This window comes from Bufo gargarizans, chromosome 4, assembly GCF_014858855.1.
Source record: "Bufo gargarizans isolate SCDJY-AF-19 chromosome 4, ASM1485885v1, whole genome shotgun sequence".
Lineage (NCBI taxonomy): Eukaryota > Metazoa > Chordata > Amphibia > Anura > Bufonidae > Bufo > Bufo gargarizans.
In genome coordinates this window covers 498,103,899-498,121,096 of record NC_058083.1, presented here as the reverse complement: position 1 = coordinate 498,121,096, position 17,198 = coordinate 498,103,899, and the positions used below count along the sequence as shown (strand labels likewise).

General features: G+C 47.3%; 1 protein-coding gene across 1 annotated transcript in view; it reads right to left on the bottom strand.

Moving 5' to 3' along the window:
- Nucleotides 1–17,198, bottom strand: part of THADA (THADA armadillo repeat containing) — a 579,731-nt gene that overhangs the window by 525,090 nt on the left and 37,443 nt on the right. The window contains exons 11-14 of the mRNA XM_044289288.1: nt 15,602–16,293; nt 13,824–13,978; nt 3,965–4,120; nt 3,031–3,153 (exon numbers count right to left, since the gene is read on the bottom strand). Coding sequence (XP_044145223.1) covers nt 3,031–3,153; nt 3,965–4,120; nt 13,824–13,978; nt 15,602–16,293 — 1,126 coding nt within the window. The remainder of the gene's footprint in view (nt 1–3,030; nt 3,154–3,964; nt 4,121–13,823; nt 13,979–15,601; nt 16,294–17,198) is intronic.

Sequence of the window (17,198 nt, the reverse complement as noted above, 5' to 3'; positions counted from 1 at the left end):
GTGTTTTGCAGATGCGCAATGTGCGGACCACAAAACACGACCCGGTCATCTGAAAGCGCCCTACAGCTGGGCCGCTGCAATAAAGGTCACTGCAGTCTCTGGACATAAGGCATGTAAATGCAGTCATGCTGTGACCCCAACCCCAAAAATCAAATCAGTTGCAGAGCGTCATAACTTAACCCCATTCACTTGCATCATGTTGCAAGGCTGCAGCGCTACACAGCGATCTTTCATCACACAACATTTGTCACAGTCATCATGCAGTCCCAGCTTAAATAAGTGTGCGGCAACCAAAGTTCGCACTGTGAAGACTTTTCTACTTCATCAAGGCCTGCAGCACAGAACCTCGGGAGGGATGGACTGCTGAACCCATAGGTACCCAATATAAGCTACCTCCTCAGAAGAGATCTTCTCTCTAGTGCATTCTATAGGTGGGTTTCCTTTGTCAATGCAAGAGCCTTGAAACATGACTAGGTGGCACCAGAAGGACAGTTCTCTTTTTTCTGGAGAAGAGCTTATTTGCATAATTTCCCCAGGGAGCATTGCCTGTAATACTCCCTACTAGCTGGATCTCAACAAGCAGAATGCGCAATCTCCAAGCAGCATCCAGAGGTACACCTTCATATAGGGGATGTGCCAAGAGGTATCTCCTATGAAAGAGAATGATCTGGAAAGTGCCACCTAACAGAAGTGGCTCTCTATGAGTCAGGATCGAGATGGTTCTCTTCCTTGGAAGTAACCCCTTTGCATATTTGTTCTCCATGGAGCATTGCCAATAAGTCTCCATACCATGGAGCACTTCCAGGAAATCTGCACACAAGACTGGTCTCTTTTAAGGGTACTTTCACACTAGCGTTGTTTAAATCCGGCGTTCAATTCCGACACCGCAACTGCCCGCCGGATTCGGAAAAACGTGTGAAAACGGATCACATTTGAATCCTGATCAGGATTTTGACCACAATGAAAAAATGCATTGGAAAAAACGGATCCGCCATTTATGGACTTTAACTTTTTTTTTCACATTTTTCGGGTTTAACATGCAAAAGCCGGATCCGGTTTGACTGAACACACAGCGCCGGATCCGGCGTTAATTCAAGTCAATGGGAAAAAGACCGGATCCGGCGCTCAGTCAAAGTGTTCAGGATTTTTGGCCGGAGGTAAAAATACAACATGCTACGGTTTTCTGAAAAGCCTGATCAGACAAAAAGACTGAACTGAAGACATCCTGAACGGATTGCTCTCCACTCAGAATGCATTAGGATATGCCTGATCAGTTCTTTTCCAGATTTGAGCCCCTAGGACGGAACTCAGCGCCTGAAAAGAAAAACGTTAGTGTGAAAGTACCCTAAGGAGATTCAGCACCCTACCTAAGATATAGGAGATGTAAGCGCCTGGCCACAAGAGTCTTCTATATCCACCTCATAAGCTCAGGATGCAGAAGGTACGAAAGATGCACAACCTTCCTCCCAGTGGGTTTCATTAATTAGCCTTTAATGGCCAATTTGCCAACATTTTTGGCCTCTTTCATACACAAAGTTTTTAGCATGTTAAACAAAAAAACATGATTGGCAAGTTTTCTTTTTAATTTTTTTTTTTTATACATTTGTAACATTTTTACAGACTTCCACCCAATTACTGGCACCAGTGGCGATACAGTACATGACCAATGAGCCTCTGCGTCGGTTACAGGAGGCGTCAACACTTCTGGTCCGTGAGGTACTGGAAACAGCAGGAGCCTCGCCACTGGGAAGGTGGGGCCTCCTATAGGGGACCGCTTTTTTAGGCAGAGTGTTTAGACTTGTAATTTGGTCTTAGAAGGTGCCAGGCCGGGCAATATGTGTGTGACCAACAGACTGCTAGTCAACATGATGAATTACATGAAAGTGCTAGTCAATGCCGTAGAGGAGATCTGGGGACTTCTCAATAACCTCTGCATAATGTATCAGAGGTCTCAGACTTATTAAGGCCTCTGTGTGATTAGAAGGCCCGGCGCTCACTCTCTCAGCTCCCGATCAGTAAAGTGCTGTGACCTTCTACGGTGGTGGCTCAGAGAGGCAAGTGAGACATCACTAGTTTTATAAGTTCAAGTATAGCGCCACCTAGCTTCAGAAACCGCTATACACACCACCAGATATACTGCTGCCCTGGGATATACTGTGGACTGAGGCATCGGCTCTTGGTGCCCGCGAGAAAACAATGAAAAGAATTGTGGGCGCTATTTCAGCAAATAAAATGTTATTCATTGTATAATGAGAAGTTATAACATTTCCTAATATTTAATCAATTCCTTAAAGTTTTTTTGCAGTTTTCTGCTTGCCATCATGGAATTGGAACCTTCATTGTTTACTTGCAGCAGTTAAAAACCTGTCCTGGTCCCAACTCTGATAGCTATAACCTTACACGCAGCCGTGTATGAAGGTTTCTAGTGGATGACAGCAAGTAGAGATCTTGAAAACGGAGAGGAACTGATGGGGCATGTTCAGACAGTTTTTTAGGTGCGAGTTTCAGCGTGCATTTGGTGCCAAAAACCAGGCCGAATCTGTACCGAACCCCCCCCCCCCCCCAACTGTTTTCAATGGGAGGCCACGCCACCATTCATTCAGTGGGGTAGGATATGTCCCCATTATCTGATAGGTGCAGGTCCCACCGCTGGGACCCGCACCTACAACGAGAATGAAACGGGGAGCGCTGTGGATGGAGGACCCCAGATTTCCCGGGGTCCGTCCACCACCAAGCGCTGCTCCCATAGAAGTGAATGAGAGGGCACCGCGCATGCGCGGCCCATGCGCCCATTCATTTCTATGGGGCAGGCGGCAATAGCCTTGGCTATTTTCGGCGGCCCCATAGAAATGAATGGAGGGCGGCTGCGCATGCGCAGTGCGCCCTCCGTTCATTTCCCGGCTCCGTTCTCATTGTAGGTGTGGGTCCCAGCGGTGGGACCCGCACCTATCAGACATTGCTAGCGATATGCCCCCATTGTCGGAGATGGGAAAACCCCTTTTAAGAGTAGTGAGACTAGGACAAACTTACTGTATAATGCTCTAGGGCTGCACAAGGGTCTGCCTTACTGTCCGCGTGTCCTGACCCATTTAGGATCTTGCTCTGTTGATGCTTATACAGAACCTGGGAACTTTCTTGCACACGACAAAAAAGCTACAAAGAAAAGACAATACGACTTAGCACATAATTAGTGACCAGAGATGGCGGCATTTATATAATACCCTAGGGGGTTGTAGACTCTATTAGGGAATTCTGAATTACTAGAGGGGTGTCATCCGTTCAGGAAATTCATCACTTGGCCATGGTGGAGAGTGGTCACAAAGAGCGTCCCTTGTGCTGGAGGACCTGACCTGTCCTGGATTACATAGACCGTACAGTCACTTGAATGAGAACTGTGAAATGCTCCATTTCCCCAGTTGTGGCGCTGCAGGCACACTGAACACTTACTGCCAGGTTTGCACATAGATTACAGCTGATCGCTGGGGATCCAGGGACACATTGTGATCAGCTTATTGTCAAAGGATCCTTCTAACAAAGTAGGGGATGTACGAAAACGGAGAACCCCCCTAAAGTAGTTTTCGGGGAGTACAACATTGCTGACCTATCCTCAGGACAGGTCCCAAAATGGTCAGTGGGAGTCCGATTACCGGCACACCTGCCAATCATCTGTTTGAAATGGTCGCAGCGCTGCAACCCCCTTACAGCATTCCAAGCACAGCGCCGTACATTGGATAGTGGCTGTGCTTGGTATTGCAGCTTAGTCTCATTCACTTGAATGGGACGGAGCTGCGCCTAGGCCAGGCCACGTGGCCTATGAACGTGACGTCAATGAAGAGCAGTGGCCTCTTCAAACAGCTGATCTGCAGGGGTGCCGGGAGTAAGCGTTCCATTGATCTGATACTGATGACCTATCCAGAGGGCATCAATATTTTACTCCCGAAAAACGCCTTTAATGAACATTTACCTTCTTGAGCAGGTAGCAGAGCTGCTGTCTGATGGATGGAGACTGACAGTTCAGGTTGTACTTGAGAAAGAACTTAATTAAATTCATTTCTTCTGGGGAAACCACTTCAGTACTCCAGTGACTTTCACAGAGGAGGCCCAGGGCATCAATACGGATCTAGGGAGAAAAAAAAAAAAAAAGATTTAGTTATATTTATTTTTTTACTTCTACACACTTGAACCAGGCCCGGACAAATTTTGGCCAGGTCTAAGAACCAGCAGTGACCTACGCTGTAAGGCCAGGAGCAAGAAGCGAAACATGAGCGTCTAGAAACCACTCGGCCCCCCAGCAGTTAGAGCTCCCCCTAATGGCCCACAATAATGACCCTGCGCCTATTAGTAGTAAAACCTGTGTTCCCAGCTGCTCCTTCACAACTCCGCTGGCACAGTAGCCTTTCCTTGCCACTAGTCCCAATACACCCACCCTAAGGCCCCTCACAGACAAGCGAGTTACAGGCATCGGACTTGCAGAATGAGTACGAGCAAGCAACCCTGACAGTTCTGGAATATATTGGATGACCGCATTATATCCGTGTTATCAAATATATTCCAGAACTCTGAGGGTTATATAGCATCATAAATCAATCTAATGCTATGCGACCTAGTTAGTGTTGGGAGGTCAGAACAAGAGCTGCCGCATACTCATTCTGCGAGTCCAATGCGTGGAACTCGCTCGTCTGAAAAGGGGCTTAAGGGTACATTCCGATTAAGCAGAAATTCTCTGCTTCAGAATAGTCATGTGTTACACACGTTTTTTTGTTTTTTTTTAAAACTCGTTTTATTGAAAAAAGAGTAACAAGGCACATACATATGCATATCGTAAAATCACATACAGTAGGCTACAGCAAGAATAATGAAAACATACCGGAGTGTCATACAGTACAGTACAATAAATAAAGAGTACACCTTCATACAGATGTCATCATTTCCTTCGCGAGCACAGTGTGGACAATCAAAGCAAATGTGAGAAAACTTAGAGGCGCAATACCCCTCTCAGGAGTTGTCTGACCTTACAGAATTGGGCGAAATGGTTAGAGTAGAGTCGCATCATAAACCCCAAACTTTCTGAAATTTGTCAGGGCACTTCCTATTTACATACAGTACTTTTTCGTATGGGATGACCTGATTCACTAGCCTTTTCCAAATACCCACAGTAGGAAGATCCTCTGCCATCCACTTGAGGGCTATCACTTTGCGGGCCATAAACAGGGATTCACTGAGTAGTATTTTATTGTAATGCGACCACCCGTCATTGTCAAATACACCCAGCAGACATACCTTGGGACATAGCGGAATCGGGCCCATACCCAATGACGACAAAACTCTAAGGATATCCTGCCAGTATAATCTGATATGGGAGCATTCCCACATCATGTGCCAGAAGTCCGCGTTAGTCTGTAAGCATCTAAGGCAATTAGGCTGAGGCATCCTCCCCATCTTATGCAGTCTGGTAGGAGTCAAATAACTACGGTGCAACATGTATAACTGTATCAGTCTGTTGTTAACCGAGGGTGACACAGAGGTGACAGCCTCCAACGCATCCGCCCATTCCTCTGCAGTAAGATGGGGAATATTACCCTTCCACCTGGCTTCGGCTAGAATGGGTTGTGAGGACATTCGCAACCCCAGCAGGTAAGTATAAAGGGCTGAAATCAAACCCCTAGGTCCTTGTGATTTTACTACACCGATTAAGGGATATGAAGAGATGGCCTTGCTCGGATCCCTAAACTGCACCTGCAGGGCGTGTCTAATCTGCAAGTATCTAATAAATTGGGTACGCTCCAGGCCAAATTTCTCCTGAATTTGGGAAAAGGAACAAAGAACACCATTCTGATACAAGTCACGCAGCGCATGTATCCCTGAAGATGCCCAGACCTGAGTACCCTCTATGGACTGCAAATGGGGAAGCAATGGATTATCCCACAGGGGTATATCATCTGCCCAATCCTGATAACGCCTCAATTTGGAGTCTTTCCAAACTTGATGTGCCAGCTTGTGAATCTGCAATAGTTTCCCCGATAGCGACCCTGCCCCTTCTAACACTGGCCATAAACTGGACAACCCCAAATACTGCTGCAGGTAATATTCCAAATTCACAAGAGGCTGCCCATTAACCCAACCAGCTAAAAATCTCAATTGACCCGCTAGGAAATACAAATGAAAATCCAGGAGAGCCGCACCACCCAACATCCTGGACCGCTGTAACGTGTGTAAGGCTAATTTATGTCTGGCCTTGCCCCAGATAAACTGCACCATTAAGGAATGAAGCCGATCAAAAAAATTCCTAGATATTGGAGTGCAGGCATGTTCCAACAAATATAACCCCTTGGGTAATAGGATCATCGTTATCAAGTTAATCTGTCCCATAATAGATATAGGCAGCGTTTTCCAGACTGCAAACTCCAAAGGGGCAATATTTCTGGCGTACGCCTCTCTCGGCTCCTTGGTAATGAAAATCCCCAAATATTTAAAATGATCTACAATCTTCAGATTATGATAATCAGTGGGCCAGTTGGTGTTCCATAAAGGCATGAGAGCCGACTTGGTCCAGTTGATATGTAAACCTGAATACCGCCCAAACGTCTCTATAATACTGATCGCTCGTGGCAAAGACACCTCCAACCTACTGATGAACAATATGAGATCATCTGCGTACAGGCCCACTCTGTCCTCCCTCCCCCCTAGCTCGACACCTGCATATATTTGATCCCGTCGAATGCGAAGAGCCAGATGTTCAATGGCAATTGCAAACAGGAGAGGGGAGAGAGGGCAACCCTGCCTCGTACCCCTTTGTAAATCAAAATAAGCTGAGGTGGTACCATTCACCAAGACATTGGCTCTGGGACTTTTATACAATATCCGAATCCACTGCAGAAACCCAGGACCGAAGCCAAACTTCTCCATTACCTTCATCAGATAGGACCATTCAAGCGAATCGAATGCCTTCGCGGTATCGAGTGAGGCCAAGGCCCACTGCCTGTCATCCTGAGTACCAATTTGGGCTATGACTTGAGTCCTACGGATGTTACTAGAGGTCGAGCGTCCAGGTATAAACCCAGTCTGATCACTATGTATTATGCTGGCTATCATCTTGTTCAACCTATTGGCGAAGATCTTTGTCAGAATCTTATCCAGTGGCACATTCCACTGGATCCTTATCCGGCTTCAAAAGCACTACTATAGTCGCTTCATACAAAGAATCAGGTAACCTACCCAACCTCCACGCCTCCTGGAATATCACCTTAAGTTGAGGCCCAAGTATATTTGCATATTTAGCATATATCTCTAATGGCAGGCCATCAGGAGCAGGGGCCTTCCCATTTGCCAGGTCTTCTATAGCTTCCTGTATCTCCTCAACAGTTAAGGCCTCCTCTAACACATTACTGTCCTCCACTGATAAAGTCGGATGGTCTATCTCAGCTAGATAAGCCTCCAGCTCTACCTCCGAGTGCTCCGCTCGTGATCGGTATAAATCCAAATAAAAGTCGGCAAAACTCGATAGGATGTCTGGTACAGAGTCCCTCACCTCGCCATCCGGGGCCTGTATACGCAGAACCGGCGGGGCTGCCGAATTCCTATGGACAATCTGCGCCAATACTCTCCCAGCCCTATCTCCCACCTCGAAAGCCTGCTGTTTATAAAAGAACATCTTCCGGTTACTCTTTTCATGCAAGTGTACCAGATACATCCTGCCCTTCTGCAACCAGTCCTGCCTGTTCCCCTCAGAGGGATCCGCTGCAAATCTAGCTTCAGCCTCCCTGACACATGTATTAAAGGAGTCCTCCTTCTCCCTGGTCTCCCTCTTGATATAAGATATAGAAGATTTAAGACATCCCCTGAGGTAAGCTTTAAGGGTGTCCCATAATAATAATGGATTCGTATCCATATCCTGCACCTCTAGAAACACTCGCAACTGATCAGGAATCCTGTCCTGATCTTTCAGGAGGGTGAGCCAGAAAGGATGAATTCTCAGCTTTGTCCCAGACCTTCTCTCCCGTGAATCATTCAGCCTTACTAATAATGGTGCATGGTCTGAGACACTCCTGGGACCATGAGAAATATCTGACAATCCCAGGCACACCTCAGGGGAACCAAACACGTAGTCGATCCTAGACATTGCACCGGAGGAGGGAGTGAAACAGGAATACTCTATGGAGTCCGGATGTTTCTCCCTCCACAGGTCCAACCATCCCATCTCCGCAATCCAGGACGCCAAAAAACTCGGCGCACCAGACGGCGGGGAAGCCGGATGAGCATGGAATCGGTCTATCCGCAGGTCCATAACCATGTTCAAATCCCCCATACACAGCAACCCAGCATGTGGATATTGAGCGGCAAAAGTAGCCACGGTCTGCAGAAGTGACATGTTAGCAGGTGGGGGGCAATAAATGTTTAAAATCACAAACGGCATATTATTCACATGCGCATGGACAAAAATATACCTGCCCTCTGTATCAGACTCAACCGTATGCGGCTCCCACCTAATAGAACGGTTAACAAGTAGGGACACTCCTCTTGAATGGGAAGTACCAAAAGAGTGACTGGACCATTGGACCCAGGGTTTCTGTAATCTAGATGCCGTTTCGGCCGTGAGGTGAGTCTCTTGTAAGCAAAGCAAATGTGGGTTATATCTACGGACATGCGCAAACACGGATATTCTCTTACCCGGAGCTCCCAGGCCCCTCACATTCCACGACATTAACATGAAGGCAGCCATATCACCTGTGTCATCCAGCTACAAACAAGGCCGTCTACCCTCCAGGGACCCCTGTGCAGACTCCTCCCCATCATGTCACATACATATATCCTGCCGCCTACTAGCAATGTCATACCATACAGTGCCCATACACAATAAAACAACATAAATGTGAACCAACCATGCCCTAAACTAGCATTGAAAAACATTGTATAATGCCAAAAGACAGGTAATATCTCCTGTGTGGCTACATATTCAGGGACCAGCATGTCACGAGGTGGAAAACAGAACATGCCGGTATCTGACCATCTCCCTTAGCACGATATAGGTCGTGCTTACAGCTATCATCATATGCATATAAACAGTGAAACAGCATAACTCACGCCAAAATCATAATGTCAGCCCGGTGTCCCGTTCGGGCAGCTAAGCACCACCCGTATGTGCAGAATACCCTTAAGGTCCCTTGGGTATAACAAAGGTGGGTTGCTGATGTGCTGCCTTGCTTCATGGTGGTGGCGGTGATCTTCGCCTCGTCCTTGCGACCCAGTCATCCGCCTCTTTGGGATCTGTAAAAAAGATTGATCTGTCGCCATCCACCACCCGCAACCTGGGAGGGTACGCCATAGAATATGGTAAGTTCATGTCCCGAAGTCTCCTCTTCACAGCAACGAAGGTCGCCCTCCTCTTCTGCAGGTCAGCGGAAAAATCGGGGAACAAAGACACCTTAGCATTCTCAGTGCATGACGGTCTGCTTTTTCCTGGCGTGGGTAAGGATCAAATCACGGTCTTTCCAATTCAGCATGCGGGCCAGGAGCGGTCTAGGCGGGGCTCCCGGAGGCGGCGGACGCGCCGGTACCCTGTGGGCCCTCTCAACTGCATACGCCATAGAGAATGCCGCCTCAGGAAAGGTCGATTTAAACCAGGCCTCCAGAAATGCCGCAGGATCCTGCCCCTCCGTCCTCTCAGGCAGGCCCAGTATGCGCACGTTGTTCCTCCTGGCCTTGTTCTCCAGGTCGTCGCACTTTTGCTGCCATAAGGAAACTGAACCCTCCAAGGCTTGAATCTTGGAAGGCAGCAGGCGTGTAAGGTCCTCCAGCTCGGAGATTCTATCTGGCACACCAATATCGCGGCCATCAGCTGATCATGCGCCTCTTTTGGGGTAAGTTCCACCGCCTCTGGCTCGTCCGCAGCCGCCTGCAATGCCGCCTGACCTCGGGTGTGCTGAGAGCGCGGCGTTCCACTCGCTGCGGCGCCATGTTGAGTCTCCTGGCGCGCAAAATCTTTCAGCCGGTCCGCCGCAGCTTGCGCTTTGCTGGGGCCCATCACGGACTGTAGGAAGGATCCAAGCTGTCGTCTGCCGTTTCAGGTGAGTTACAAAGCTGCTCTAGCACTCAGGATGGCTCAGGATGGTAAACGGGAGCCGGAGCTCAGATCAGGTGCGACCGCTCATGTCGGCCGTTAGCCACGCCCCCCCCCTACACACGGTTTTTGACACAGATTTCACTTTCTGCATCAGGACGACAGACCGCTCCAGAACACAAATTCGCAATTTTAAAACACGCAACATGCTCCGAAATACAGTAAAATTTTCCACTGTATGCGGACTGCATTTTTAAAAAGCCCCATTCACTAGTAGTGCACAGTAAAAATCTGCTATTTCTGAACATACCCAATAGGCACAGCCCTTCCCACAGCAGCACCCATACAGCTGCTGCAGAACCTCTGAGCTGCAGGAGGGGTTTGTGATTGTGCAGGGAGAGGTATAGCTGGATGATGTCAGTGGGGGTAATTTACAAAGACCGACGTTTTACAACGGTTTTTGCTTCCCCTCTGTGCTGTGGGAGGATGCACATAAATTATGACCTAATCATTAGTGATGAGCGGCAGGGGCAATATTCGAATTCGCGATATTTCGCGAATATTCACCATATATTCGAGAATTCGCGATTTCATGATCCCCAGGCATTATTTTCTTGATTGCGAAAATTCACATAAAATTCGCATTTAAATTTTTGCATAAAAATTCGCATGAACTGGTATTTTCCCAAAAATCAAATATTTGCAATTACGAATATATTTAGCGATATTCGAAATATTCGCGAATTCTCGAAGTGCCGATATTCGCAATTAAAATTCGCAATTCGAATATTCGTGATCAACACTACTAATCATAAAATAGGCGTATCTACAGCAGTGTGCGCCCCTGGAGTGAACATATACCCCATAGTGGATTATATTTTCAGCATCTTTTACTGGCATAAGTGAATATTGCGGGGATGATGGAGCGCCCAGGCCCCCGACATGGCCCTGCCACTCCCAAGTGTGGAGGATGGTGTAAAAATGCTGTATGCAACAAAATATTGTCACATGGGCATTAATATTTTTTTTTCCGCTAGTTTTGTTTAGCAAATGACCCCCAGCGTCTAACTCCACGGCTGCGTCATGGTGAAACACACAGCAGCTAAAGGCAAAAAAAGAAACTGCTCCAACCCTGATGTTAAGGAAAACGGTCATGTTGAAAATACAAACTATTCTGCAGGCAGCATGTTATAGAGCAGGAGGAGCTGAGCAGATTGCCGTCATGTCGGCGGTCCTCTCAGTGACCCACAGCTCTATGCCTGCTCATACAGAGAAGGCTGTTAATTACAGATACAAGCGCCCGCTCAACTACTAAGCAAAGAAGGGGGCATACATGACTGAATTTTTTTTTTAAATCAGTGTTGATGGGGTAAAGCTCTGGACAGAATCAGTCTCCTTCCACCTCTTGGCAGCCGTCAATATACAGTACATAATTCTTACTTGCACTGCAAAATGAGACTTTTCAGCAATACTGCCATGCTACTGCAGATTCGCTCCCTTCCTGACAAGCAGGGCGGAGGGATATTTGTATAGGCTACTCTGCAGTGAACACAGGATGCAGAGACAGTAACTGAGCATGTGTGACCAGCAGCAAACAAAGCAGCTGATGGACTTGCACCTTGCTATACACTGAACACCAGGTGGCGCCAAACTATGCAAGTAACTTAAAACTCGTCGCTAGTTTGTTTTTTGATCCTTCACTATTTATATTTAAAGCATGCATTTCAGTTTATAGCTTCCATTAAAAAAAGCTGTCCAACAACTTGGACAGGGAATAACTGTCTGATCAGTGGGCGTCTGACAACTGGGACCCCTGGCTATCCTGAGAATGGGAGCCCGCCGTCCACTACTTGAATGGAGAAGCAGTAATGCACATGGATACCACATTCAGCTCTAGGAGCAGTTGGCCGTCTCCAGCAGTCCACATACGCCTGTGCGTGCCGCTCCGCTCATTCTTTTCACTGACAATCAAACACTTTTTCCCTATCCTGTGGGCAGAGGATAAGTTAAGTTATCATAATGGCAGAAAAACTTTAAAATAATAATGATTCCATATTTGGCCCATGGAAAAATGTGGCTCCATGATGAGAGTACCGCTGTCCTGTCTACCACATAGGGCAGGATGAGAAGTCGGGAGCATGCAGCATACGTCCCCCACCGCTAACCGGGATCTAATTAGGTTGCCATTATATGTGTCCCGTGTACAGCTATATACACACACTGCAGTCAATATGATCCCCAGCTCAGGACCAGTCGTGCTTTTATCTCCCGCACAGGACTCCACCTCGGCCTGATAACATGTGATCTGGACAATATCCCGCTAACAGACGGCACCGTTATACTGTCTTATCAGCTGCCATGCCCTCAGCACCTCTTTCGGGAGTTTCCATGACACACTTCATAGCTATAAATAAATGGTAAGAAAAGCCAGTGCAGGATAACCCCTGGACTGGTGAAGACTGGGAGAAATGGATTCTTTGTGTTCTTGTGTTTTCCATTTGACGATTAACTGTGTGGTATTTGCCTGAAGATAATGGGGGCGTAAAGAAAGGGGCCAAAAATACAGAAGTATAGTGAATACAGCACTAATGCAATTGAAGAGATTACACATGTGCCTATACCCTCGCACCCACAGGCGGCTGCTGCAGCTTTTGCACTGCAGTCACCACAGACATTTGCAAGACACCAATAGGAAATGACAGGCTCCCATAAGGGTCCATTTACACGTCCGTATGTGTTTTGCGGATCCGCAAAACACGGACACCGGCACTCTCATAGAAAATGCCTTTTTTTGGCCGCAATTGCGGAACAGATGCGGACGTGTGAATGGACCCTTACTATAAGGCCAGTTTCACAGCTCCAGTCAGGCTGTTATGGTAGACAATGCCGGGAATCGTCCAGACACAAATCGCAGCATGCAACGGTTTGTGTCCAGCCGATCCTACGCATTGTCTGCCAGAATGCGGACGGATCTCCGCCTGACCCCATTATAGTTGATGGGGCCAGTGGGCATTCCGTCTGCATCTGGCAGCGCTGTATCAGAAGAATTCTAGCAGGCTGTTCTCTGAGGGAACATACACCCTGCCGGAATTCACACCACAGGTGTGAAACTAGCCTAAAATAGGTGGAAAAAAACAAAATAATAAAGATAAAAACAAGCTAGAAATACCATAAACTGCGAAATGATGAGAAGTATGTAAGAGGTAAGTAGCTTCAAGAGTAACACAGGGGTAGGTCTCATGCACACGACCATATTTTATGTCAGTGTCCAACCCGCATTTTTTGAGGATCGGATGGAGACCCGTTAATTTCTATGGGGCTGCAAAAGATGTGGACAGCGCACCATGTGATAACCGCATCTGTAAGTCCTTTCCGTTACTCCATTAAAAAAAATTTGATAGAACATGTCCTAGTCTTATGCAGATTAAGAACAAGAATAGGCATTTCTACAATAGTGCAGGATGTCCAGAATAGAAAAGTACAGGATGCCGGAATCCATGTTTTCCAGATTTGAGGACCACAAAACGGATACGGTCATGTGCATGAGGTCTTAATGTGGTTTTCTCATCATAGACACTGGTGGCATAAAGCAGGGAGGTCTGATTGGTGGATATCTGGTCATGCACGTTGCGATCGGTGGTGGTCACAACAGTTGGACCCTGCCTGCCGGTCTTTGGTGGCATATCCTAACAATATGCACCAATGTATCTGATGATACGACCCCTATAAGATATACGCATCCCTTTTTACCCGTCACCTTCCTCACCTGATCATGCCTGTGCACAAGACCTTGTTGTATCAAGCTTGGGGAGACTCTTCCACTCCATGCATAGTTTTCAGTAAATCGGAGGTGTCCATGAGCACGGGCAGCTCTCAAACAAGCCATAAGGGCACCAAGAGCACCGCGGTTATCACCGGAGCCTGAGGAATTAAAACAGACGCATCAGAAAATTCTGAACACCATATTGGCTCAATGTATTTAGACCAGGCAACTGGCATCAATACATTAATAAATCTCCCCCGTACTGTTCTATTTTTCCTGCTCCCGTTTATTTCTACACTAGCAGAAGGCCCGGCTTCGCTCGGGTATATTTCATCTATTTCATTTAATGTTTGTGTGTGTCGTTAAAAGATAGACAGTATCCACTATAACAGTGACATCTACAGCACCCAACCCCCAAAACAGTGACCCCCACCCACAGTGCCCCGTTCCTTAAAATTGGACCTCCACAGCAGCTTACCCCTTAACTTTGACCTTTACAGCAGCCTTCCCCTTTAACAGTGACTTTCACAGCATACCACCTCCTTGACAGTGACCTCCACAGGGGACCGCCCCCTTAACAGTGGCCTTTACTGGATCGGGGGCGTGTCCTTTTGAACAGCTCACTCTAAGACAGCAGCACTGTGCTGAGCTGCAGGGAGAAAGTCACCCTCCCTCCCACCTCTGCAGCTGACAGAAGATTTTTACCTCCATTTTTTCAATCCCTGTCAGCTGAGTGGAGGGAAGGTGGCCTAACCAGATCAGGCCGTGGCTTAGCGAGACATAGAAGTTGATTTTTAACTTCATTTTTTCAATCTCAGACGGCTGAGAGGGAGGGGGCATGGCCTTTTGAACAGCTCACTCTAAGACAGCAGCACTGTGCTGTCTGAGTGTGACCTGCAGGGAGTAAGTTACCGTCTCTCCCACCCCTGCAGCTGACAGAAGTTGATTTTTACCTTCATTTTTTCAATCCCCGTCAGCTCAGGAGTTGGAGGGGGCGTGGTCTAACCAGATCAGGGGCGTGGTTTAGCAGAACCTGGGGGCAGGGTTTTAAGTCTTTCGAGGGTGGACACATTGTGGCAGGGGGGCATGTCTAGGCTCCTTCCTACAAGAGTGACACCCCTCTGGATTTTCAGAGGATAAAAACATCTATTGCTGGAACAAAGGCACATCTGGAAATGAGGTACTAAGTGCTATTAGGCCATGGCTTTACTGCAATAACTATTATTCCGGTGACAGATTTCCTTTAACGCTCTCCTACCAGCAGTGAAGAAAAATGGCTAGATTGTTATGGAAACCTGGTGTAAAGCTGTGTGTATGTGGAGACTGGAGGACCTGCAAGCTTCTATTGGTCGATAAGGGTCATGTGACCAAGCTTCTATTGGCTAATGCATTTTTTGGGAATCTCTCAGGATTGGTATGTCCTAGAGAGCCGAGACCTGGTCTAAAACCTCCCTGGACACCTGATGTACCTGTGTGCCAAATTTTGTGATTGTAAATGCAACGGTGCGGATTCCTTTAGCGGACATACACTCAGCTTTATATATTAGATAAAACTAGCTGCCTGCAGCCACCACTAGAGGGAGCTCTGTGCATAGGAATAATACAGTTACCATTGAACTCAATGGAAGTTGCAAAATCTCTATGTACAGAGAGAAACGTACAGTCCTTAGCGGCAGCTGTGAGAGGACACCATGGATTCATGTCAGGAAAAGAAGTTTAGCACCAGTCCCCACCCCCCCCCAAGCAGTTGCATGGTAGGAACACTACAAAATACAACTTACCAATATTTGAGGAGGCTGACGTCTTGAGATTTTCGATCATATAATTCAAACTCTCGGGGTTACATTTAAGCAACTTGGGTAAATAATAATCAATGATGTAAGTGGTCTGAGCTACGTGCTCCTCACATAGTCGTAAGATAAGGGGCGTGACCCAAACACCCTGCCATCGCTCAATCCACTGGCTTTCTCCGGTGGCCTGAAGTTGTTTCTTGTGGTTTACAAACATGGCTTCCAATAGGTTACTAGCATAAGGAGCAAAGGACTGATCCGACATGACATCCAGTATTTGGGCTGGGATCCGTTCATCCACTGACAACAGCTGCTCCGTCCCCACGCACTCAACAAGACAGGCCAGCGACGCATATTTCCCCTTCGAGTGCCACTCCAAATTCAACAATTTCTGTGTAAGCTCGGACAGAAACGAGTCATCGCCTCCGGAGTGCCCAGCCACGGCTGAATGATGGATTTTCAGGATGTTTTTGAAGACGAGCTTTGCTTGATGCCGGACAGCATCCAAAGGGTGCTCCCAATGTACGTAGACATATTCTAGGAGTTTGCAAAGAGCGCTGGAACGACCATTGAGGTTCTCTCTCAAGTCTGTTGTGCAGGAGGAACTGAGAAGATCTATAGCTGAACCCGTCCACAGGGCTAAGATCCGAGACAGGAACAAGGCTGTACTCGATTCCCTCAGGCTACGAGAGAGCAAAAGGTTACAACACAGGAAATATACATATAGGGGGTCATTCACTATTCTGAAATACGCCCTGCTCACGCCAGGTCATAAACCTGGGCATGGCGGGGAAGGATCATTTTTACACCTGTTTTAGGCATACAAAATGGTCTAAATGCAAGACAGCTCGGAAGCTGGATGCGCAGAAGTTATGTTGAAGCTGGCGCCTCTTCATAACTTCGATGGATCCTCCGCCAGCTATGGGCCTTTTTTTTAAGACCGGTGTCTAAAAGGCTGGTGTTAATAAATGACCCCCATGGTATGAAAAACTGTTTGAATAGATCAATACATTTAGATATGAACCCTGCGCCCCCCAATTGTTTCTTTCATGCAATGGCCCAATCTGAAATAGGCTGATATGTTTGCTGGGGGGCCAAACCCCATAAAGCAGTGGTGGCGAACCTATGGCACGGGTGCCAGAGGCGGCACTAGGATCCGCACCCTGGAAAAAGTCTATAACGTACCAATATTCCTTAGACGTTTCCTGTCATTCATCAGCGCAGGGCGCACTATGAACGGCAGAGGCAGCGCATTGAATGAAGGTAGGTTATTATAGCGAAATGATAACGTACATGGAAGACATACTGTATTGGACTGCAGTATTCAGGTTAAATTGCCATGTTGTCACTTTGCGATAAATAAGTGGGTTTTTGGTTGCAATTTGGGCACTCTGTCTCTAAAAGGTGTCTAAGACATGTCCATAAGCTCCATACCTAGTGGAGGTCACTGGGCAGATATGCAGTCTACCTGTGAATCAATGGCTGATGCTTGCCACCGTGTGTCTGCACAGCAGCTCATGTCAGAAGCTTCCATCTAAGTATACAATGGAGAACGCTCCTGACATGAACGGTCAGCGCTACCACAAAT